This window comes from Coccinella septempunctata, chromosome 1 (genome assembly GCF_907165205.1).
Source record: "Coccinella septempunctata chromosome 1, icCocSept1.1, whole genome shotgun sequence".
Taxonomy (NCBI): Eukaryota; Metazoa; Arthropoda; class Insecta; order Coleoptera; family Coccinellidae; genus Coccinella; species Coccinella septempunctata.
The window spans coordinates 34106129-34131327 of NC_058189.1; the positions used below are offsets into that span (position 1 = coordinate 34106129).

General features: G+C 34.9%; 1 protein-coding gene across 4 annotated transcripts in view; it reads left to right on the forward strand.

Moving 5' to 3' along the window:
* LOC123311634 overlaps positions 1-25199 on the forward strand; it is a 70550-nt gene that overhangs the window by 28310 nt on the left and 17041 nt on the right. Inside the window, exons 1-7 of one of the 4 annotated variants that reach the window (XM_044895704.1) lie at positions 731-874; positions 3045-3240; positions 11267-11348; positions 13383-13565; positions 23497-23694; positions 24350-24534; positions 24596-24710. In XM_044895704.1, the coding sequence (XP_044751639.1) occupies positions 3055-3240; positions 11267-11348; positions 13383-13565; positions 23497-23694; positions 24350-24534; positions 24596-24710 (949 nt within the window). In that variant the 5' untranslated portion in view covers positions 731-874; positions 3045-3054. Of the gene's footprint in view, positions 1-730; positions 964-3032; positions 3241-11266; positions 11349-13382; positions 13566-23496; positions 23695-24349; positions 24535-24595; positions 24711-25199 lie in introns of those variants that run through there. The other 3 variants (XM_044895709.1, XM_044895711.1, XM_044895700.1) reach the window with 3 other exon arrangements.

Below are 25199 nucleotides of genomic sequence, written 5' to 3' on the forward strand. Positions count from 1 at the left end.
CTTGGCTCACTAAGTAATAGGTATATGTACATATAATTCTCGTTCAATATTTAATATATAATTCGAAATAGAAATATACCTAATCGAGCATTTTTTCTACGAAATATTGAATACTACAATAATGATCTTTGTGCGATATTTACTGACAGCAACTACGTAAAAGTGACTAATTTGATAGACAATCATTTTTTTCTGGAGTGAGAAAAAGTAGTTGCATTTGAAATTTCAAAGATGGAAACCCCTTCCGGCAGAGGAGTTTTATCACAATAGTTGCCACCATTGCCCTTTTTGTCCAAAAAAATATTCACTGCTCATTATAATAACCCCGCAAGTATAAATTACTCACTGGCATTCAACACATATACATAAAATTCACACAGAAAACATCGCACATGCCGCTTTATTTATTCGTATGTGAAAAACAAGTTGACAGCTGGCTTGACCCCTATTCGCTTTTGAGCTGCGAAATTCATTTTTAGATAAAAAATACTAGTATTTCCCTAGGTTTAGACAATTAATTTTTCAACGGTTTCAATTTGTTCCGACTAGGTTAAGAGATTCCTCTCAATGATTGATTTGATGCCGAGTCAGACGATTATAGGATTATAAAATTCATTTCGAATTTGTTTCCATTGACCGTGAATCAAATGGCGTAATTGCATTGACTACGTGCGAAGCTGGCTAACGGCCAAAAAGAAAAATGTTCTCGTCGATGCCAATAAGCTCAGACATGTTGTTCTTTTGTTATATTTATCTATAGAGTTCAGTCCGAATAGAATCCGTAGGCATAAATCGATATTGTGAGTGGTTGTAGAATTTTTTATCGACACATCAGAGTTTTTTGTTTATATTGCTTTTAAGGATCATAACTGAGGTTCGCCTATCACATTAGTTTACCAGTTGATTATGAAGGACGTCCGAAAATATTTCATTTTTAGAACATAACTGTAGCATAATACACTCGTGAGTTTTGCTCAACGAATCATACTTCACAATAAATTTCAAATGAATTCAACACATAATTAGCACATATCTCCCTCCATATAAAATTCATGAGTAGCTCATATAGAAATTACAATGAATTCTTCAAGTTAACATTGATCCATAGTTGCATTTTCCTTCATTTATTTCCTAAAATAAAATATGATTACACTTAAATAATACGCAATTGCAACAAGCTTTTCAGAAAAATTCCTCGTGAGACTGTTTCACTTTTCTTACAATATGTATTATTTACCCACCAAATTTGTTACATTTATCAAGTTGTAACGTTAGTAATAAAAATTTCAGTTATTTTGTTTTATATACCTACTAGGTGACGCAAATTGTATGTAAAAAATTTCAACAGAAGGTTCTATTCTCTTCTCTTCTCCTCATTTTTCTCTCCAACCAGTTCCAGATACATTGCATGAAAAATCCATTTCTATGATTTATTCGCAGATGTATTATATTTTTAGGGACCTAAGCTATTATCTCTATTTCATATTTTCCATATAAAAACTAGTTTCAAGAATTTTTGATATTTAGGAGGCGTTTGTTTATGTTCTTGGTTACATCGGAGATTACTCATAAACTTTAGTATTTCTTCAACCGAATAATTTTCTAGAATAAAATTAAGCTGCGTCTGATGCCAATATTTCTATGAATTCCGAAAATCACCCTGTAGCTTTCTGGGGAAAGCCAGATATTAATTTTTTATAGTCAATCCCTTTTCAGCTAGTCCCCGTATATGGGGATATTCTACAATTGCCAGCAAAACATTTATATAGGTACCTATATTTCGTCAGAAATTTTCAGTCCTCCAAATTTTGGTACATCTTTCATAGAAACCGTTTCTTCAAATTCAGACACAAACTCAATAATGTTAGAGCGATTTATAGGCACGTTCTCCCAATTAAAATCCGTAGCTGCTTCCTCATAGATTCATATTTATCACCATAATCAAGTTTTGCAGCAATTCGGACAACTTTATTGAAGAAATTGATTTCTTATGCATTGCCAACGTTTCGAATCTGGTGGCTTTGGAGGTAGATCCCCCACTCAACTCGTATCTGAATTCAATCAAAATGTCAGATTGACAGCCATTTCATCATTGAAAAAATCACAACATATTCTTTTTCATACGTAGAACGTAGAACCTTCTTAAGCCCGTTTGCAACACGCAACAGCTGAAAATTCTCTAGAGAATTCACTAGTGAATTCATGTACCGTGAATTATCTGCAGATGCATACGAATTCCGGTACAATTCACTGTTCAGTTGCATACAAAATAATTTCTGCCGTTTTCTTGCCAAAATTCTGTAGAGAATTCTCAAGAAAATTTTCGGCTGTTACAAACGAGCTCTACGGAAGAAAAAATAGAAAAACTTGCCTGGGAAACTGAAATAATCAAGAACACTAAACGAGGTGGATGTTTGAAATAAAAATTGACCTGCTTGAATAATGAAGATATGAATTTGGACGTTTCTCTTTGCTCACTTGCCTCCAATTCCACAAAGATTGATCGGGGAATAACGCTTGATTGGTGGGTAAACGTCAATTTGTTTATATTCGATAATTCAGTCGCCAGCAGTCACAATATCATTCTCGCATCAAATTCAGATCAAAATCTATACGTCTGGTCAATAATTCTTAATTGCTTCTTCATCAATATATTCATAAATGAAGAAGTTTCGGTAATTTCGTTTTCAATATCCAGTGACTGCCAAATCGTTGATCGGGCAATCAAAGTTTTGTGAAACCTGCTATGAGTATGTCAGCGAATTAATGGTTTCTATAGAGCTGTCTTTGGTAAATGGTAAAAAAAATAAACTTTTATTCAGATGGAGGAACCTACTGTTGAAATATATATACGGCAAAAACTCACCATGTATATAACCCGGATAATCAAAAAATTATGTTTTATCTAACCTTATAGTTAAATATTGATATTTTTCTTTCAAATCAAAACAAGGTTTTGAAGAGAAAACCATTATTCTTTTGATATTTCAACGATAAGCAACTGCGAATAATGAAAACCACTCACAAATTTCGGAATTCAACAGCTGCAGAGTAATGAGGCCAATTTCCATTACTTCGAGTGATTTTCAACTAAACGAAAATCACTACAATTTGAGACGTTCGAAAACTGTTTCATGTGTCATTGATACTCAACGTGGATTCAAGCCTTCAGATTCTAGAGATCCAGTGAAGAGAGAATTTCTGACAAGTTTGACTAAAAGGGTGTTCAAAGTTGGGCTGGTAAGTGAGATCTTCCATCAAAACTACAAATGAATATTCTTTGCAAATTGATTAAGTAGGTTGTACTTTTTCGACAGTTAGTGTATGTAGCCTAAAATCAGTACACAAGTTATGGGTTAGATTTTCAAGAAAAATATAAAAAAATAAAGTAAAAACAGTCATTTGAGGTAAAAAAAAGGATTTCGAGATATTCAACATTTTCGGAAATAAAAAAAACTGATACCACTTGCCACTCTTTAAGGTAGCAAGACTGTAAATGACGAAATTTGGAATCTACTTGTTGGAAAGTGTTCCTGAATAGATGGGCCATCGCATGTAATTTATAATTTTCCGGTGCGCAAGCATAGTTTGTTCCAAAAATATCCAACTCAAATTTTCTGTTTTGCATATGTTTTCCCAAGTTTAACCCAGCGAATTGTGAAAAATAATATGGTGACCTGAATGCCAAAGCAAGTAAAACTTGGATGTTTCACTGAGAATCTGAATTGGTATACTCACTGTATTCCCAGCATTAAATACAAAATAAACTATTGCAATCAAGGCCTAGTTTAATGTAAAACTGTTTTATATTTTTAGCAACTGAAATGAGACATACAAGCAGAATAAAGCAATAATTCATTGGATGGTGTATACTAGTGTAGGGCATTTAGTGAATAGGGGCCAAGTTCTTGAAAATTTCAAGACAAGAAGTAATTTCTGAATTTCAGGACAAGACAAGAAATGTTATGTCAATACCAAGATTTCCTGTTAAGAAAACAAGAAATCTTGAAATATTCCTTGTCTAACCATAACGTATTTTAACATGGAATACCTATTTCTATTTATTGCACACATTTTTTGTTAGACAATTATGAATTGAAAATAATTTATGATAATCCTGTTGAAAGTCCGATTGGATCTAGATTTGCAATTTTTACTTTCAGGCTACACTTTTTTATGTTTATGAAAACATGGTATAATCTTGGCTCATTTATTAATTTCGCCGTTGGTACTTTTGTCCACCTGAATTTCGAAAGAATAACAGAATTTCTTTCTGTCAGTATTGCCACTAGTACCTATCACTATCTCGCATTGGTGAATGCTGCTGCTTTTTCCTTTTACTGCCGGTTTCGAAGCTATGGTTTCAGATTCAGATTTATCATTTTCGCTCGCATTAGTCGAAGTCACTTTAGTTTCACTGATCATTTTATATTTTTATCAAAACTCACGTTTCTCTTTATTGCTTGTTAGTGAATATTCTGAGTTAAAATCGGAGCCAAATGGCTCAGCAGACGTTCTGTTTACTGAAGAGTCAATGTCACTTATGGTGAAATAAGACTACCACTTTGTGATAATCAAGAGTTAGTTTAGAAAGAAGTTGCAATTCAGTTCAAAGCCGATTGGAAGGGTGATGACGTAGAAGGTGGAAAAGACAAGTTCAATTGACAGAACTGGGGTCCGTTAGCAGTGTCTTATCGATAGACAGTAATAGGTAAAGTTAAAAAGACGATAATTTAGAATAACTTCAACTTTTGTGCCAAAACGTTGTTATTATTTAAATTTCATTGCCTGATTATATGATAGTTATACGCGCTTGTACGACGTGGCGAGTGGAGATACCAAAGAGAGTCGAATATTTTCGATCTCCTATTGAGCCTTCTTTCTGTATTATCTTGGTAATAATCATTTCACTCAACCGAACTGGGTAAATAGTGCAACTTCGAGACGTCATTATGAGTTCGTCAGAACACGAATAAATATCAGGGAATATTGCACGAAACGCAATAAAAAGTTCGTCGGGGAATCACAATATCCGGTGTCACTGGTTAATCAATTCAAGACAAGATTTAATATGTCAAGAAAATATCAAGACAAGAAATTTGTCATCAAGACAAGTCTTGTCTTGACGACCCCTAAGCTCCTGATGGCCATTTTGAACACCTTTTGAAAATCGGGAAAATCCAACGAAAAAAATATTTCAAAATTGTTATTTCGTCTCTTTTTCTCTCTTTATTAAGCCCCATGATTATGAAATTAATATTTTCAAATGAATTTCAAGTAATGAAGTAAATTTTAGCACTTTTGTAATTAAGAAAAAAAATAAACATAAATTCCTATATTACATTGAGTGAAGACTTTCTTCTCTAAGTTGAAATGAATGATTGCTTTATTTTTCTTGCATTTTTCATTTGAGCTGCTCAAAATTTTAAAAACAAACTTACATCAAACCATCAGACTTTGACTCATTGTAAGAGATTCATTTTGTATTAAATGCTGGAAATACCGAGAGTTATACCATTTCGGAATCTCAATGAAACATTCATGTTTTTCCTTGGTTTGGCACTCAGGAAACCATATCATTTTTTACACCACGCTAGGTTGAACTTGGGAAAAAAAGCAAAACAGAAAATTTCAGTTAGATCTTTGTTTGAAGAAAATCTTTGCATGCGCCCCAAAAATAATGGATATCATTTGATAGCGCATCTATATCAGGGAATACTATGCAAAAAACACACTAACAAAATTCCATCATTTGCAGGGCGTAGTTCTTGAATTTTCGAAAATATTCAATATCTCGAAAACCATGTAACTTTTGCTCAACATAAAACATATTTTTCTGAACCGTCATAACGTCCGCTTTCCGCACCATATTATTCATTTATTATGTCAATAAATGGATAATATGGTGCCTGCGAAAAAACTAAATAAACAGGGTGTGACATACACCCTGTATATTTAGTTTTTCCCATAACTTTTTCATTCACGAAGACTTTTTGATTCAATCAAAAAGAATCTACCTTTTCATCAGTAAGTTCTGGTTCTTGATATTTCAAGTGAAAGCCTTCAGAGTTATCCAGACAGAAACTCTTTATTTTTTGTAAATAGTTATTTGATATTGAGTTGCCAGTACACATAATGCAATCAAAAGTTTTTGAGATATTTTCATATTTTTACATTGAACATGCTATGATCAGACCCGCCTTAGGGTGGATTCATGTAGCGATTCTCAGATGTAAGATCTAAAGGTAGCCATCTGCCAATGAGTTTGTCGTGTCCCTTTCTTAGGCCTTCGTTCTTGGGAACTTTGCGTAAACCCACCATTAGATATTGTTCCTTTCTTAGCTCTTAGTTATCTACAAGTTATCTAACTTGTACTTCCCTGAAAAAGGAAGATATCCTAGGAAAAAAGAATTTTACATGGCAATGCCAGAGTTGTACTGTATCGAAAGAATCTGATGAGGAAAGCGTCACCGACTTGGTAGAGAAATTGGGAAGGAGGATCAGCACAGGTAAACCGAAAAAAGTAGATAGTTCATCTAAGCCAGTAGAGGAGATGTTTGAGGAACTACTGAGTAAAATGGAAACAATAGAAACTGCCTTAGAATTCAATAATGAATTGATTGAAAACATGAGAATGTCCATGGAGGAAATGAAGAAGGAAAATCGTGTCTTGAAAAGGGAACATGAAGTGATGAAAACAACAATAAAGGAACTAAAAGCAGAAATCGGGCAGCTGAAAGAGGAAGCGAAAGTTAGAGCGGATATAACGGAGGTTGAAGCTAGAAAAAACAACATCGTCATATTAGGAGTTAAAAACGAGGAGGAGATCGCAAAGGTTATGAAAAAATTGGAAGTAAACATTGAGGAGAAAAGTTACAAGATACGATATCTCCCCTCAAAAGGCGCCATTAAACCTGTTGTGGTTGTACTTCCTGATGAAAGGACTAAAATTAGAATATTGAACAAACGCAGAATAATCGGAAATTTAACTACAGAGAATACAGGAATTGGAGGCGAAGAGAGAAGAATTTATATAAATGAAGATCTTCCTAAATCTGTACAGGAGTTGTTCAGGAAAGCGAAGGAGTTACGAAACGAGGATTATAGGTTCGTATGGACGAGGGGAGGAAAGGTGTTCTGTCGAAAGACTGAGATATCAAAGATAATACATCTAAAATCAGCAGAACAAGTAGAAGGTATGAAAAGTTGAAAAGAATAGATTGGAATAGATATGGGAGCAGTTGTTTTGTTTTGTTTTTGTCAATTCTGTGATGGAAAGTTTTGTTAGGGATTATCAGGTGGAAACAGTCCGCACACATGACGTAGAGGACTGTGGGGAGTTGTCGAGGATGGCCAAAGGAACAAAGGGTGATAATTTTAGAATAGTACACGCAAACATTAGAAGCATCGAAAAAAATTTTGATGAGTTCAGTGTGGTTCTGTCTCAGTTGGAATTTGAGATAGACTGTATAGTTTTGTCGGAAACATGGAATATAGCGAATCTGAATCTCTATAGGATGACCGGCTATGACGCTATATACAATGAAGGATTAATCAACCAAAATGATGGAGTGGTTGTCTTTATTAGAAATGCCTTACTTTACAATTACGAAATACTTGATATGGGTCAGATTAAAGTAATCAAAATGATAATAAATAAACTCAATAAAAAAATCCAGGTTTTGGAACTGTATCGCTCTCCATCTGGAAGTATATGTGAATTTAATGAAAATCTTGATCTGTTCTTAGAAAAAAATAACCAAGCAGTTAACTATGATATGTCCGTCTTTGTTGGGGATATAAATGTGGATATTTTGGAGCAGACAGTAGACAGCGAGGATTATCTGAATGTTTTGTCAGAGCATGGAAATAAATCTATGATAAATGGTTACACCCGCGTTACTGCTACTACCAGATCCTGTCTAGACCATATTTCAGTGAACAGTAAATTGAGTCACTATGTGTTTCATCCCGCTATACTGCATACAACAGTCACTGACCACTATACAATTTTCCTGGGGATTTCATCAGGTGAGACGACTCGAGCTGCGACAGATCCTGAAAAAGTGAGAAAATATATAGATTATGATGGGGTGAAGGGGACACTGGGCAGCATTAATTGGGATGATTTGATAGCTCCGGACAGGGTCGAGGACTCATGGAACAGATTCATAGCTGAACTTAAATCCGCAGTTGAAATGAACACAAAAATAGTGAAGATAAAGAGATGTTGTAGGAAAAGGAAGCCTTGGGTAACGAAAGGACTCATAACGTCAATAAGAGAAAAAGACCGGATGTATAAAGAAGTGATTGGACATCCTGAAGATCTGGTGATGTTGAGCAATTTCAAAGAATATAAAAATAAGCTGGAGAGGCTACTTACGAAGGCGAAGAAGGATTACTACCGAAGAGAAATTGATAGAAATGAAAACCAATGCAGAGGACTATGGAAGGTAGTAAATGAGCAAGCACGAGACAAAAATCGTAGGATTGAAATAAAGATGGAAGCAAATGGTGAATTAATTAAAGATGACCACAAATTAGCGGAGGAATTCAATAAGTACTTCTCTGAAATCGGAAGTGATTTGGCAGCGAAAATGCAGAATAAGAACCCCGCATACTCCATTAAGAGGAGAAAAAAGATAATATCAAATTCGATGGTGTTTTTCGAGACTGATGAGGCAGAGGTATTGTATGAGATTAAGACACTCAAGAATGCGAAGGCACCAGGACATGACGGAATTAAAACCGAATGTGTGAAAACTGTTGCTGAATTGATCATCAAGCCGCTGACAAAACTCATAAACATTAGCATTTCCACTGGTATCTTTCCGACAATCTTAAAGAAGGCAATAGTTATACCGATTTACAAGTCGTCGAATAAAGAAGAAATGAAAAATTATAGACCGATTTCCCTGACGTCAACTTTCGCGAAGATCTTCGAGAGGATCCTGAAAACACGAATAGTGGGCTTCTTAACAAAATATAACTTGCTATCGCATAGTCAATACGGATTTCAAAGAAAAAGATCAACACAAGATGCAATTGCTAGACTGGTGGCTCTTATATCGGATGCTATAGATAAAAACATTCCCGCCATAGGAATATTTGTAGATCTGCAAAAAGCCTTTGATACGGTAGACCATGAAATATTGATGAAGACGTTGGAAGAGTGTGGATGCAGGGGACTATCTTATAAATTGCTGTCGAGTTACATGAACGGAAGGCAACAGTGTGTGAAGATTGGAGGCTCGACTAGTAGTCCTAGAACCATTACATGCGGAGTACCTCAGGGAACGGTGCTTGGACCTGTATTGTTTTTAGTTTATGTGAATGAAATGTTCAATATCGGATTGGAGGCAGATATAATTAGTTTCGCTGATGACACGGTCCTATTTTTCACGGGAGAAACATCGGAGGCAGTTAAAAAGAAGGCAGAATATGGTTTTGGTCAGTTGTTGAATTTCTTTGACGTTAACAAGCTTACGGTGAACATGGAGAAGACAAAATTTATGTATTACACCAGTGATTTTAGAAGATCTCCAACGTTTGATAGACTCTCATCAGAAAATGAATTCAAAATAGGGAAAACAGACACAATAAAATATTTAGGAGTCCTTATAGACAGCCACTTAAGATGGAAGGAACAGGCCAATTTAGTCGTGAGAAAACTGCGACCGATGCTGAGCAAATTTAAAAACATCAGGCAAATATGTGACGAAGAGGAACTAAAAACCGTGTATCATGCATTGATAGAATCACACTTAAACTATGGAATACTAGCATGGGGTGGAATGGCCAACTGCCACTATTCAAGAATAGAAAAAATGCAGAAATGGATATTAAAGATTATTTACAAGAAACCTATTACTCATCCAATGGAAGACCTATTCAGGACTGCGAAATTGCTTACTACCAGGCAACTATATGCAAGGACCCTCCTCATACATCAGCACAACACTTCTACACCTGTACCTGAGAAAGGCAGAAAATTGAGAAATAAACATATAAACTTGCCTAAATTAAGTAAAACGAGTACTCTTAGAACATTTACCTACCTCGCCCCACTTCTGTACAACAGGCTTCCAGAGCATTTGAGGGACATTCGGTCTCATTCCAACTACAACTGGCAGATAAGACACTGGATAGAACAACAACACTGGAACTTTTGGGTTTCCTTCTGGAATAGAAATAATTTTATTTAGTTATTATGGACTTTTGGTTTTTAGTAATTACTCACCTTCAGCATTAGATTGTGATTAGAAAGAATAAAGTAAACTCACCTCCATATGTGCATAAATGCGTATGTAGATAAGTAAAATTATTACCACAGACAAGTGCTTGGCACTTTTGTGGTCTTTGAATGTTTTGTTGACGATTGTGTATTGGTGGATTTATTTGTATTTTCTTGTTATTTTGGGTCAATAAACATTATTATTATTATTATTATTAAGTTAAGGTAAGGTAACACTCGAGCACAGCTTCTTTTTAATATTTGTTGCACATCTTCTGTCATCCACGTGTAATGCAAACATATTTCCGGGTTTTTTGATACGTCATTATATAAATGTTGTAAACTAAGGGCCCTAATACTGATGCTTGGAGTAATCCTTATTTGACATATATTGTAGTTGAGCATTTGTCGTTTATTGCCGCGTAAAAGATTATGTCTCTCCGATAGTTTGACAATCTGATGATATCATCGCTTATACTGGACATCGCTCCTCAGCCCTATGGCTAAATGGCTTCATTTTGAACATCAATCCTTCATGGCATGATGTATGAGATTTCTCATAGTATGATTCAAAATTACGTCCATTAATATTCGTAGCGAGACACATTCTGCTAAACTCGAAAGTCTTTAAAACAAAATGCCCTAGAAGGAGGCGCTTTATTAATTTGGAATTGGGAATGGGGGTCGGAGTGACAGTTCATTACAAAAGTCTTCGAATTTACTTTTCAGAAATGTCCAACCCGAATTCCGCAGGAAATTTAGCGAAAAAACAGATATTTTCTTCGGATCGTAATTCATCCTAATAAAATACTTTATTTATATTTGAGAATTATATTTCTTAGGTAACATAGGTTCTGTTATAGTCGTTGTTGAATTGTTCTTAAATGTGCTCATATTCATTCAGACAATAGTCTGATAGCATTATCAACTACGTCTCGTTGATTTGTTGCCATTTAGTAGAAGATTCTATCGAATTTTGATCTCTCGTAAAAAGTACATCAAAAACATTTTAACGAATCATTTTTTTTTCAGGATGAGAATACTTCACACCCAATCAATGTTGATAAGATACTCACCCCGGCGCAGGAAAGTGAATTGAAAATGGCCCCTAGAAGTGAGTTTTTCAGAAACCTATTTTTCATATCGTTCGGAAAAAATCCCTGTTTTATATAGGGTAAAGCTTTAACTCGTAGAAATATTTTAACAGTAGATTCTTAAGGTCAAAACACTTTTTTCTATACAATTTCCTCCGATTCGGTTCTGATAAAAAAAATATAGCCATTTTAAATTTTCATAATGAACTGTGCCACCCCTGAAAAAACAAAATTACCTTCAGAATAACTAGCTAAATCTGTGACACTACACATCTCTGGATCTTTTGAACAGAGTTGTAATCAGCCAAATTAAAATTTTTCAAAATTCTCAGATACTTTTTTATTTTTGAACATCAAATGACTCGAAAACGGTGCATTATACGGGAAAATATGAAGAATACTTTTATTTCACAAAACGTTCAATATTCATTAGATAGCATCCAACTCAGTTTAAAGAGTTGGGTTCGTTGAATTTTTGGTATGTTTATGGTACGTAATGCTTACAATGAGAAAACTGAAAGACTCCGGGATATCTTGTGTTCAAAAAAGATTAATCAAATAAATAAAAAACTATATTCCAAAATTTCTTTCATTAGATAAAAACGTTTTTGATATAGAACTAAAAATAACATTTTTTATGGTTTTTCAAACCGAGGCGATTCGGAAAAAATGGTAACGGAAAAAAGTGTTTCTTTTGACCTCAAGAATCTTCCGTTTAAAGGTACTAAAGGTAGGAAAGGTCCTAGAAAAAGACAACTGCATTCCCGACGTGCGTTTCTCTCTGTCACTTTTTTTGACCGTATTTCATGCATAGATAAAAAGGGAAGGCACAGTCCATGTCTCTAAGTCTATGGACTTCTTCCATTATTGCAAGATGATATTTGTTGAAGAATTCAGATTCTTGCTTCTCCTTTGAGAGATTCCCTCTACCACTGCATAAGATGTATTCCAGCTTTGGGTTGATTTTTTTAAATTAACAACTGGTGTAACGTCTTCAACCTTTATTAGCCAAAGAAGTTATTTATTTTCTTCCATAGCAGAAATAAATGTATTCGAAAACTGATCTCCTGCCCTTACTATGCAAATAACTAGATTTGGAATCCCTTCAATCAGTTTGTATAAACTCCAATAATGTTCATCATATACTTTCGAATTCATATTTTCCATGGTAATTTCACATTAAGATAATTTACGAAAATATTGAGACTTTCATGTAGAACGTACAACATATAGCATAGCGCTGATTTAAAAACCAAAAATGTTTAAAACAAGAGTCATAACCTCACATTATCTTACTATGCAGTGTGGAATGTGTCGAATATCCATGGCCAACCGAGTGCTTTTATAAGAGTGAATGGAATATAGATTAGGAATCCCTTCAAACAGTTTGTATAAACGTAAATTATTTTCATCACATATTTTCGAATTAATTTATTTACTGAAGTAAATAATTCTCATTGTGAGAAATATGTAATTACTGATGGAACTTTAACCTAGAACGGACAACATTGCACTGATTTAAAACTCAAAAATAACTAATTTTTTCCCATCTTCCATGGAAAACAAGTTTCCAAATAAAATCATCTTTTCAATGAATATTTTTGAGTGAACAGACAAAAGTGAAAAAGGTGAAAAATAAAAGAGGGTTTGCGATTTTACCCCTATGTAGCTTTGGCTGATGATTAGCCATTTGAGTTCTAGGTGCATCTGTTTTTGACAAATTTCTATTCAAAATTTGTATCAAGAACTCCAGAACTCTTTGCAATCTACCCAGAACTAAAAGAAAATGTTTTTCATGAAAGTCGGCGCCAACTACACACGAGTAAAATGGTGGTCAATTTCCTCATTGAATTCGATGCCTATCTAGAACACGAGGTCCCACAAAAGTGTAACATCGTTGGCACAGAGTCTCATGTATTTTGTATATCATCAGCCCTTACAAGATATAGAGAATTCCATAGTTATAACCTATCTTTTCGTTCCATATTTTTGTTGATATTTATTCTTAGAAATTTGAGTCGAAAATATCATCGAATACAACTATTTGCTTGCAGAAAAAATGTTTGCAAATTCTGCATTCTACGCGAAAGGACTTCATCCCACCATGGAAGAACAAGTTGAGCTGGCTAAGAGAATTTCAAGTTCTCTGAGTGATATCAGCAATCAGACAAGTAAAGGGCAGTCTATGTATGTAAATAGAAAAAAGAGGTCAGTCAAATGGGTGCACGAAGGAGAAGGTAAGAGTTAAATATATCAGTACCTTTATACATAATAAGAATTCACAAGAAGAGTAACAACTAAAAACGTGTACTTCTTCTGTTGTGCGAACTTTGTAGCAGCACTTGCTCTATCACATACCAAATTTTTGCTTTCAGGAAAAATTCAAAATTTAATTGTTTAAGTTTAAGTTAAATTTGCTATGTATTTTCATGTACTGAGTTGTACCGTTTCAAATTTTAAGAAATTTCCCAGAAAATCAAAAATGAAAAAAAAAGTTAGCCCACCACTTTTGTTTTTTGTTCCTTAAAATGAGTGGAAGAATTTGTGCAACATTTGTGCTGACTTACTCGAAAATTTTCGAATTTTCCGAGAAATCGCGAAATTGAATAAAAGCTGGCCCAGCACTTTCGTTTGCTAATGAAAACGTATGGAAAAAATTGTGCTACACGTGTCCTAACTTGTGCCGTTGAAATTTTCACGAAAATTTTTCTAGTTTCTCGAATAATAAAGATTTTGGCAAAAAGTTAGCCAAGCACTTTAGTGTTTTTATGCTGAAAATTTTTATATGTGCTACATTTGTGCTGACTTGTGACGTTGAGATGGTGGATATTAGAAAAAAGTAGGTGTCATTTACCCTTTCCGGTACTGGAATGGAATATGAACAGTTTCTTCCGTTTCCCATGAGACGGTGAAGGATGATTATGATTATGGTGCGTTTGCGAACAAAATTCAAATTTCGTGGTCACAATTTTCCATAAGCCACAAAAATGAGCCTATAAATGAAGTTCGTTGAGAAACACCGGAAACTCGACTTCTTTCCAGGGAATTATTCAGTAGCAGGCAATTGAAAGTTCCACAGGCAACTAGACTAGAAAAAAAGGGGATGAAGAAACCTCTCATTTATAGAGGTTCCACTCCATTTTTGTTAACTTTCACAACGTAATTTGCTGGAGTGACCTATATATTTTGATGATCAACGCAATTTTTACCCTGAGCAATTTCTGTTTATAGAATATTTCTTTTCTTCTATATATGATGTTTATCAGCGTATAATATTTCAATTATATTAACATTTTAAAAGAATTCAGATTTATTATCCGGAAAGATTCATTGCCTACTTTCAATTTCCAACGCGTCGACGATCCAAAAGGTTTGTACCAATAACGGATATAAAACCAATCCGCATTGATTGGCAAGGTGCCTCTCTCAATTTAGATTCTCATTGTTATATATAAGTGTCATGGAAATGAGAAAAGATCTAACGTCTTAGTTGATACAAGTGCCATTTTTCATTACATAGTATTTCTTCCGTTAGTATTATTTCTGACATTTTATTGTGCCGATCATTTTCAGGTATGTGAAGTATTTGCTTTCTGTTTTATGGGACAGCCATAGACATACTATTATGCAATATGTAAATCAAAATAAAAAATGAAAATCTCAAGGCTTTTCGGGATATTTATCAGGAAAGCTGAATATCTATGGAATAATTCCAATCCTTCAAGTCTCAAAAATGCCGATTTGATTTCAATATCACCAATCATTACCAAATCATTTTTTACCTTGAAGGAGTTTTTGTTTCAGTAAAAAGTTAATAACAGATTTTTTTTACCAATATAGAGAGTGGCAACAAATAATTGAAGAAAAGTTACACTTCTGCTAGGATGTTGAGCAGTTTTTATGTATCTACAACTGAAAAAGTCGTTATCTTTTTTTTAAAATTAACCAAGGAGAATGTTGATGAATTATTTCTCTTCTTAACTATTTTCGTTTCAGTTCAAAATGTTAAAGCACACGCACTATCATATTCAGATCAATATGACCTTTCAAATTATGTGGGGAGGAAGCTTCAGAAACTAGGGCAATGAAATTGTAAAGATGCTCAAAATTATATGGTCACTAAGGGCATCTTACAAGTACAGGGTGTCTTACAGCCTATATTACGTTTACGGATCGTAGGATTGTTCTGAAAATTTGAGAACTAGGGTTTACGCTTCTGATCTATTCGACCGAAATATTTTCAATGTTGCGATATTGCCGCTTATACGAAAAAATTCTACAAACTCCATAAATTCAAATCTATAACAACTTTTTTTGCTTCTCTATCCCCATCTGGGTATTTTTGTAAGATACTGCTCTATCTATTAACGGTTTTTCACAAAAAATTGCCAAAAATATGGATCCAATGAAATACGCCCAGAAAGGACATTCTAGTCTTGTAAGTATATCGAAAACCAAGTTTTTTCTACACGAAACTCATCCTCTAAGAGCTCAGGAACTCAGGGATGTATTTTGGACATTTCAGCTTTCCAAAATAGGTATATATACCTATGTCAATTTTCTATGAATATAGGATCATCTTGTAAGTATATCGAAAACCAAGTTTTTTCTACACGAAACTCATCCTCTAAGAGCTCAGGAACTCAGGGATGTATTTTGGACATTTCAGGAGGATGAGTTTCGTGTAGAAAAAACTTGGTTTTCGATATACTTACAAGATGATCCTATATTCATAGAAAATTGACATTGACAATTTTTCATATAGGAATATACTACACCATAAAAATAATTAAAATTATTTTTCTGGGCCCATCTTAAAGGACACCCTAATGAGCCATTAAATTTTTGAAAAATATAAATTTACACTCTATATATTATAGAAACGTCCTGTTCGAAATCAAATAATGATATCAGTGGTTTGATAGAATAACCCGTTAAATTTTTAGCAATATTCGTTTATTGGGTTTCTGCTCAAGTATCTATTCAAAAATTCCGAAAAGTTTTTGTTTAGTAATTTTTATAGTTTATATGGTATTTTCATTCGATCAGAGAAATTATTCACCATCAAAGAGCTGAAGAGTTGTTTTTTAAATAGGAACCGTGTATATTTTTTTCTTTCTGCTTCTTCAATATCAAGTAAGAAACTATTCAAAAGTACATTCTGTGTTTAGGAATTGTACAGGTTCTCAACTTCGTCCTTAAAATGGGACAATTTATGCTTGTTTTTTATAAAAGGTTTGTTCGTAGAGTGGTTCACAACGGTTGTAAATTGTAAAGAGCAAGCGCAATTGCATTTCTGGGTAGCGAAAATCCGCGCTTGCTCTGTACACTTCACAACCGTTGTGAACCCCTCTACGAACAAACCTTTTATAAATAAATATTTCTCCTTTATTTCGAAATATAATTTATCTAGTGTCTAATTTATATTAAATGATTTTTTACTCATTGGTTGAATTATAAATTATAACTCGAAATAATACCACTGACTTGCAACCAATAACATTCGTGAAGAACTAGTAATGTAGTGAATATTTTTGGCTGAAAATCTACGTTAAAAAATATAGGACGTTCTTTTTATGAAAGGCTTATTTTTTATAGATATTATTGATAAGTACTTTTCCGGTCAGATAAAAGTAGAATGTTAGGCATAAAAAGTAATAGAAAATTTTTTGGAATTTTTGAATAATCAAAGACGTAGTATTTGAAATAAAAATAGGAATTTTTCAGTAACACCCTGTTAATAGAGAACGACTTTGGGACTCAGGAACTCTTTTTGTCAGTACTTAGTGCTCGGCACAGCTCTGATATAATAATAATAATAAATTCTTTATTTCTTATTGCATTCTACATACAAATAGGTACATAAAACTGCAAAAGAGGGACGTCAAACATAGTTTATTAATCATTCATGAATCTGTTGAAATAACCATTCAAAGTATATGGTTCCAACCTCAACAAAAACGATTTGATATTTTGAACAAACATCTCGTAAGAACCAAAAACCCTCATTCGTTGAGGCAGATGATTGAAAAGCCTTATGCACATATATTGTGGATGTTTCTCTGTCATAGTGAGATGGTGTACCGGATAATGAAGATCCCTGGATCTCACAGGGTATCTGTTATTCACCTCTATATCGAATCTATTCTTAAATAAAAATTTTAAGTATTCCAAAATGTAAACTCCATATAGTGTCAAAATGCAATTTTTTCTAAAAATACCACGACATGAGTCACGATAATTCATTTTAAACATAATTCTCAATATCCTCTTTTGAATAAAAAAATATTTCATTGATATTAGTCCCAGCTCCCCAAAATATAATATCATACCGAGCTAATGACTCCCAATTTGCAAAATATACACTTTTGAAGCAACTTTTCCCAACATAATTGATTAAAGTTTTCATACCAAAACAAACTCTATTTAATTTCTTACTAAGCCATTCTATATGATTCGACCATTTTAAAAATTTATCAATATATAGAACCAGAAATTTAGTAAACTGGTCTAAAACGATTATTCTACTATCAATGTCTAGTTGGTTGATTTTTTCTCTTCTGTTTCTTTCAATGGAGAACAATATTGCAGTTGTTTTACTTTCATTAATAATGAGTTTATTTCTTTCTAACCACTCTTTTATTAGTCTATAGATGTTTGTGACTTTGTTGTTGATGGAAGGACCTGTTTTGCCTGTTTTCCCCAACTAATACATTTGTATCGTCAAAAAAACTTATTATTGATGCCAAATCCTGTTCAAGAATATTGTATAAATCATAAATTAATCACCAATTAATAAACAAGATGAACAAAATTGGGCCCAATACACTTCCCTGTGGCACTCCATGTTCAGATTGCTCTACTGATGATTTGGCTCTTACGCTATCTTTCTTGATAATTACTGTCTGCTTCCTCTATGTCAGGTATGATTCAAACCATAACAGGGCATTTCCTCTTACTCCCATCTTCTTGAGTTTTTCCAATATGTATGGTCTCGATAAACAGTCATACGCCTTAGTAAGATCCACAAAAAGAGCTAGTGCTAGGTTGTCCTGTTCAATGAGTTCCATTATTATCTTTGTGAATTTCTGGGTAGTGTGATCAGCTATGATGGTTGTTGGATATTAGGTTGGTTTAGAATAAATTCTTCTTCAATGAAACGCACTTTGTGAAACAATCTGTATATTGATTCAATCGATTTAACGGAGGTCGATCTATACTCTCAATGAATATCAAACCAGAACTAACTAGAACGGAGAGAAATATCTTATTCCTAAAAGATGCTTACATACAGTATATAAGATCCAATAGCAAAGCACATGATAGGTTCTCATAGTCGAAAATTGCTAGGGAATGTCATTCAACACTTTGACCGCCAGCACTAATATTGTCGACTAATAAACCAATCGTATTTGACAAATTTATTGTTGGGGAATTCTTAATGAGTAAGGGATTTTTTTTTGCTTCACTCAACAGTGGTATTAATAACGTCTGCTTCGAAATTTTGTATATTCGTGAAAATGTTGTCAATACAGCTTTGGTGGTGGGGCGCTATTCTGGTGGGTTCCGATATAGTAGGCTCTAAGTTGAAAGATTTCATTATCGAGAGGAATTCCTTCGCAGGTCCATTATCTTCCCCATGCAATAAATTGATATTGAAATCACCTACCATCATCAATGGTTTGTTTTCACCAAAACATTTATTAAAATCCTTTCTAGTTGTTCATAAAATATATTATAATTGCCGGATGTACTTGGCCTATACCGTTACCACAATAATTTTATCTTTTCCTATATGACACTCCACTGCTGCACATTCGAACTCATTTAAAATAGATAATATATTGATGTCATTGCGTTTTTTACATTTTATTCCCTGCTTAACATAGATAGCTACTCCTCCTTGCTTGCCTTTCTCTCTACAAAAGGACGGAATCAGTTTCAAATCAAGAATATTAGAATCTAGTTCTTGTTCACATCTCCAGTGTTCTGTTAAACATAGTATGTCACACCTTTTTTGACTTTGTATAAAGTGCTGAAGGAGATCTTTCTTATTACTTTGAATTGTATTGCACAGTATGTTTTGATGGATTAAACAGTGCTCGAAGTCATCTACAAAAAATATGCGTAATATACTTTTTTTTTGGTGTAGCAGGGGGAAAATCTGCAAGTCAGACGAACCACCCTCTACTGAGGGGGAACAAGTGTGGGGTTTCTCACTCTCCTGAGCTAGAGACCCACTAAAAACCCTTAACTGCGGTCGGTTTTCTTCTCGCACACTATCGTGCTGGGATTCATTATGTGTTTATCCCCTGTTGGATAACACTTTATTGGATTAATCAATAAGTTTCAGTTCTTATTTTAATCATTTCAATTGATCTCTTGGTCTCCTTCGGTAAATTCGCATTCTCCTTTTGTCTTCCTCTGTGTCGTAGTCCACTAGTCTCCTGAGTTCTTGATTCGGATGGTTTTTCGCTGTTTCGAATAATTTCTCTGCTTTTCTGTTCATGAATTTCGTTATGGTCTCTCATTTAAGGTCCCTATAAATATGTCTATTCCTGACAAACCAAGGTGCAGCTATTGCACATCGTAGTAGCTTTCAGTGGCCTGAATTCTTTTGATATGGCTCTTTGCAGCGAAACCCCAGGCAACTGATCCATAAGTCAGTTGAGGCCTAGCAACGGCATTGATTATTATCTTCAATTTTGTCCCTTTCGACATGTGGCTTCTTTTTCCTATCAGAGGGTAGAGTCTATTCATCGCTGCTTTCGTTCTGTCTATTGCTTGTTTGATATGACTTCTCCTTTGTCAAGCGTTATTCCTTGGCTTTATTTTTCCAGTCGATTTCTTCGCCGTCAACTTCTAGATTCGTCGTGGGTCGCAGTTTTCTCTTCTGCAGTAATAATGCTTGGCTCTTTTGTCCATTGAGCTTGATTTTCCACTTTATGCACCAGTCATTTGTTTCGTCAATCGTTTCTTGTAGAACTCGTTCTATTACTTCTGGGTTGCGGTGTCGAGTGTTATGCCTATGTCGTCAGCATATAACGTTAGCATAGTTCTTGGATTTTCCGGAATATCGTGAATGTATATGTTGTACAGAAGTGGCCCAAGTACTGACCCTTGGGGTACTCCAGCCTCTATATCTCTTGTTTTGGAGCATTCTCCTTCCACTTTCACGTAAAATCTTCTATTCTATCTAATCTAATCTTCTATAATCTATCCGGATCAACTTGCATATTTTGATCGAATATCCAGCACATCTCATCTTATATATTAATCCTTCATGCCATACTCTGTCGAATGCTCTGGCGACGTCTAGTAAAACAAGACCTGTAGCTTGTTTATTTTGGAATTCCTGTGTAATGTATTCTGTGAGCCTTAATAATTGTTGCTCTGTTGAATGCTCTCTTCTGAATCCGAACTGTTCTGGTCGTATTGGTTTCAGATTTTCGGTTTCCTCATTTAGCCTCGTGGCTATAATTCTTTCCACTACTTTTCCTAACGCCGACAGTAGACTTATCGGTCTGTAGTTTTATTGGAACTTCTTCTCTTTGAATGATTTATTGAACAATATGACTTCCGCTGTTTTCCATTTTTCTGGGTAGTGTTCTGTCCTCATAATTCCATTCGCGATATTTGTTACAGCGGTTATACCTTTTCTAGGTAATTTCTTCAGCATAACATTCGTTATTTTATCGCTTCCGGGAGCTTTCCTCTTCCTCAAACTTCATTAGAAGAAGAAGACTAGGAAATAATTATATTTCCCTGATTTCATTTGGCGATGTTGGTTTGTGTATTTCAGCAGCCGCTGATAATTCATCCATTTCTTCAACCACTTCTTTCAAATCTTCATTATCGTCGTCTATCCTGTAATTTATTCTCGATTCTCATTCGATCGAGTCCGCCAATGCATCTGCCTTATCAGTATTGGTATACGCCATTCCCCTTTCTCCGTGTAGGGGTGGAATTTTAGTCTTTTCTCCTCGTAGGCTTTTTTGCATTCTCGCCATGCAGAATGATCATTTATATTCAGTTCTTGAATCCGCCATGCGGATGACTTGGCGCTGGTCTCTTCACTCTTCTCGTGCTTTTTTCGTAAGCTTTCAATATAGTCTCTTCCAGTTTATCAACCGCACATTCCAGATCCTCTGGAGTGCTTATTGTTGGAATTTCTGTTATTTCCGATTGTATTGAATGGCTGTATTTAGCCCAATTGGTATATTCTCTTATTTCCATCAGTTTTTCTCTTGGTTCTTCTCCAATTGTCAATTCCACGGAATTGTGGTTTGAGCTTCCATCTTTCAAAGTTTCAATCGAGAATTCTTGAGTTATATTTTTCAATATCGCGATATCTATTACATCTGGTATTCCTATACCAAAAGCAAGATATGTCGGTAACTCTGGTCCAATCACTATGGCATTTTGTTTTTCGGCGAAATCCTAGAGTTTTTTGCCATTTCTATTCTCTGTTGTGCTGTTCCATAATGGGGATTTACAGTTGAAATCTCCGATGCAGATTTTCGGGTTTGTTCCTTCCAACATGATGTTTATCTCTTCTTCAAATAAATTGTTTTGTGGTGGCTTGTATGCCGAGGTAATTTTGACTCTTTGACGATTTAATTCGGCAACAATCGTCACTGGTTCTGTTTCTCTTTGTGTTTCGTCGGATCTACTTTTGAAGCAGTGTTTCAGATCTGTTCTCACCAATATTGCTACTCCTCCTCCGGTGTTTGTAATTCTGTCACATCTATATGTTTCATAATTCATGATTGTAGGGCTATAATATCAGGTTGTCTCTCTGATATTATTTCTTCTATCTCGGCTTTCGAGTGTTGATCCCGTTCATGTTCCACGAGATTATCTTGAGGGATTTCTTCCTAATATTCGTAAGGTCCATTAATTCAGTTTACTGAATAATGCTTGGAGTTTTTTCTCCATTTCCCTCTCAATTTTCAACATTATCTTGTTGAAAATTTTCTCCCTGAAGATATCCAAATCATCGGCTGATTCAGATATCTTCTTCTTCTCCTGTTGATTGTTCACAGCCCGTTTCATTGGAGGCTTCTTCTGTTCTTCTTTTTTCTGAACCGGTTTTGGGGTCTCCCTCTTCTTTTCCTGTTCTGTAGGTTTGGCCTTCGCTACTTCCTGAATGTTTTGAACAGTAGTTGTTGTTTTTGTTACCGGCTTTTTCTGTTCAGAATTCTTCTTTCTGGTCACCAGCTTGAACTCGCTACATCCTTTGTAGATAGCTGGATGGCCCTCCTCTCCACATAAGACGCATGTGGCATTTCTCTCTTCACCTTTTCTGGTGAGTGTGCAGTCATTGCTGCTATGGCTTCCTGAGCACTTCACGCATCTCCACGGGAAGGAGCATTTGTTCTGTGCATGTCCGTTCCTTTGGCACCTAAAGCACTGGCTTGGACTTTCAGGCCTCTTTTTGTGTTCAACCACAATACAGAGATTGTAGAGTCGCTTCACTTCGAATATTTCCTTTTTCTGGGTTTTAACCAGAAAGAGATATATGGGCTTCTTCGTCTTGTACGATGTCATTCTGGACACCTCAGCGTCTGATATTCCCTAGAATATCAGGTCGTCCTTAATCAACGCAAGATCAGCGTCGATAGGTAAATGCCTGATGACAGTATATATCTTCTTCTCTTCCTCCATTTGGTAGGTAAAAAATTCTTTACCATGCTGTTCGAAAAATTTGTTAATTTTTCTATAATCATCTACGGTTGACGCGATGATTCTAATACCGTCTTTAACTACGGTTGCGCGGCTATAATTGAATTTCTTGGAGTAGAGTGCTTTAGAAATATCTACCCAATCCCAAGTACCTTAGGTATAATATACCTAAAATATAGGTATGGTGTTCAAACAAGTAACTAAATGTTACCCCCACCCACCTGAAGAAGCTATTATATTAACGAAACACATTTAATGGTAAAAAACTGAAATATTTCTCGAAAAACAGCTGGTCTGTTTCATGCAGAAGGGAGTTTAAGGAAAAATAACTTTTAACCCTCGCCTCGATAAAACAGAATTACGTTCTGGTGCAAGCATGTTTGAATAAAAAAGAAAACTCGACTATACATGATTTTGAAAAGAGATTAGATATCAGTATCCATAATACTTCTCCATTATTTTTAAGACTTGTCTCTTTTTCAGGTGAAAGAACCAATGGATCAGAAAATGGTAACAAAAACAGTTCCTCGGAAAGGAACCCTCTCAAACTTGTTATGAATCCTCATGGACAAGTCCAAGATATAAATTCGCTAGGAAAACAAGGATATAATTACGAATCAATTCTCTCTCCAGATATTTGCCTTTCTATTGTCAAAGATCTGAATTCTCCGAAAGGAAAAGGTGAGTTAAAGAGTTCCTGAAAGCGTTCAAGCGTTGGTTCTATTGTAACTTCTGAAGAATCTTATCTCTAAGGCCTAACTCACACATACCACTTTCCAACCACAAAACAGCGAATGGACTGTCGCAGCTATTGTTTAACTAAAAAAGAACAATCAAATTTCACTCATTAAATTTATTTCCCGAGTCTACTTAAATGCTGGGGTGGGGGGACCTTCAAAATACTTATGGATTATGGAATTTGTGTACCGAATATTGTTTAATTGTTGTAATAGATTTATTAATACAGGGTTTTCCGAATCTATGTCATTCACCAACGCTTAATAGACGAATAAACGTCAATTTGTTTGCAATCGATTATTCAGTCAAGAACATTCAGAATATCATTCTTGCATCAAATCATGATCCACATACGTCCATTCAATGATTCTCAATTGATTCTCCTTCAAAATATTCAGAAATTCAAAGGATTTCGTTTTGAAAATGGAATGACAGTCAAATCGTTTATCGGACAATCAAAGTTTTATGAAATCCGCTGCCAGTATATTTTCTGTGATGCAATGTTATTTTCATTTTCTAGTAAATTAGGTATTTTTGAGTTTGAAAGGCAATAATTTTCCCCCTTTTTCTCATCAAATGTTCACGTATATATCTTCAGGTGCCGAGTTATTTGCAAAGCGTCGAAAGAGATCAGAAAAGTGGGTTGTAGAAGAGAAACCTAAACGTGAAAAAGAAACGAATTCAACGGAACCTCAAATTAACTACCAGCAGCCTCCGTCAACATTGTATAACAATCATTCCCAAGGAACTCAACAAATTCAACACTCGGACAACGGAAATCAGGTATATCATTTTGAAATTTCTACCATTTTATGAATAATTCGATTATAATATATTTCTCCAGGATAATCTGCTACGTCCGAAAGTGAAGTTAATAAAATCTCCCTGGGAAGCTGCTCTGGAAACTGGATCTGTAGAAGCGGCATTTGAAAGTTACCCATCATTAGGAGTTTCGAAAGGTGGGTTTAACAAATTTCATAGTTATTTCGTAAAATACTTATTGCCAAAAAACCAAACATCACTAGACGGTGGCGGCCCGTGAACATTTATCGTGGATCGGCAGATTTATTGCTTTATGTATACTGCTAGGCTATCGGGTTGTACTGAATTCAAACTAGGTCAGGGTTTATGTGCTCTTTATTGATATCCTAAGCTTTCGTCTCATCTGTGAGGCTGTGGTTTACGAAAGCGCTGGCGGGCCACACAAAAAAAATCTTGCAAGTCGGAATTCTGAGTTACAAGTCGGAATTCTGAGATACAAGTCAGAATTCTGAGAAGCAAGACAGTAGTGGGGCTAGAATTGGTCGAATGACATTTGTTTTGTTGCATTCAATTGTTGCCGAATCATGGGAGCAAAATGCCCTCTGTAGAGAGGATTTGTCTCATTTAAGGCATGTATATTGGCACATTTGGACCCTTAACCTACGCCTACCCTATCTTTTTTCTTT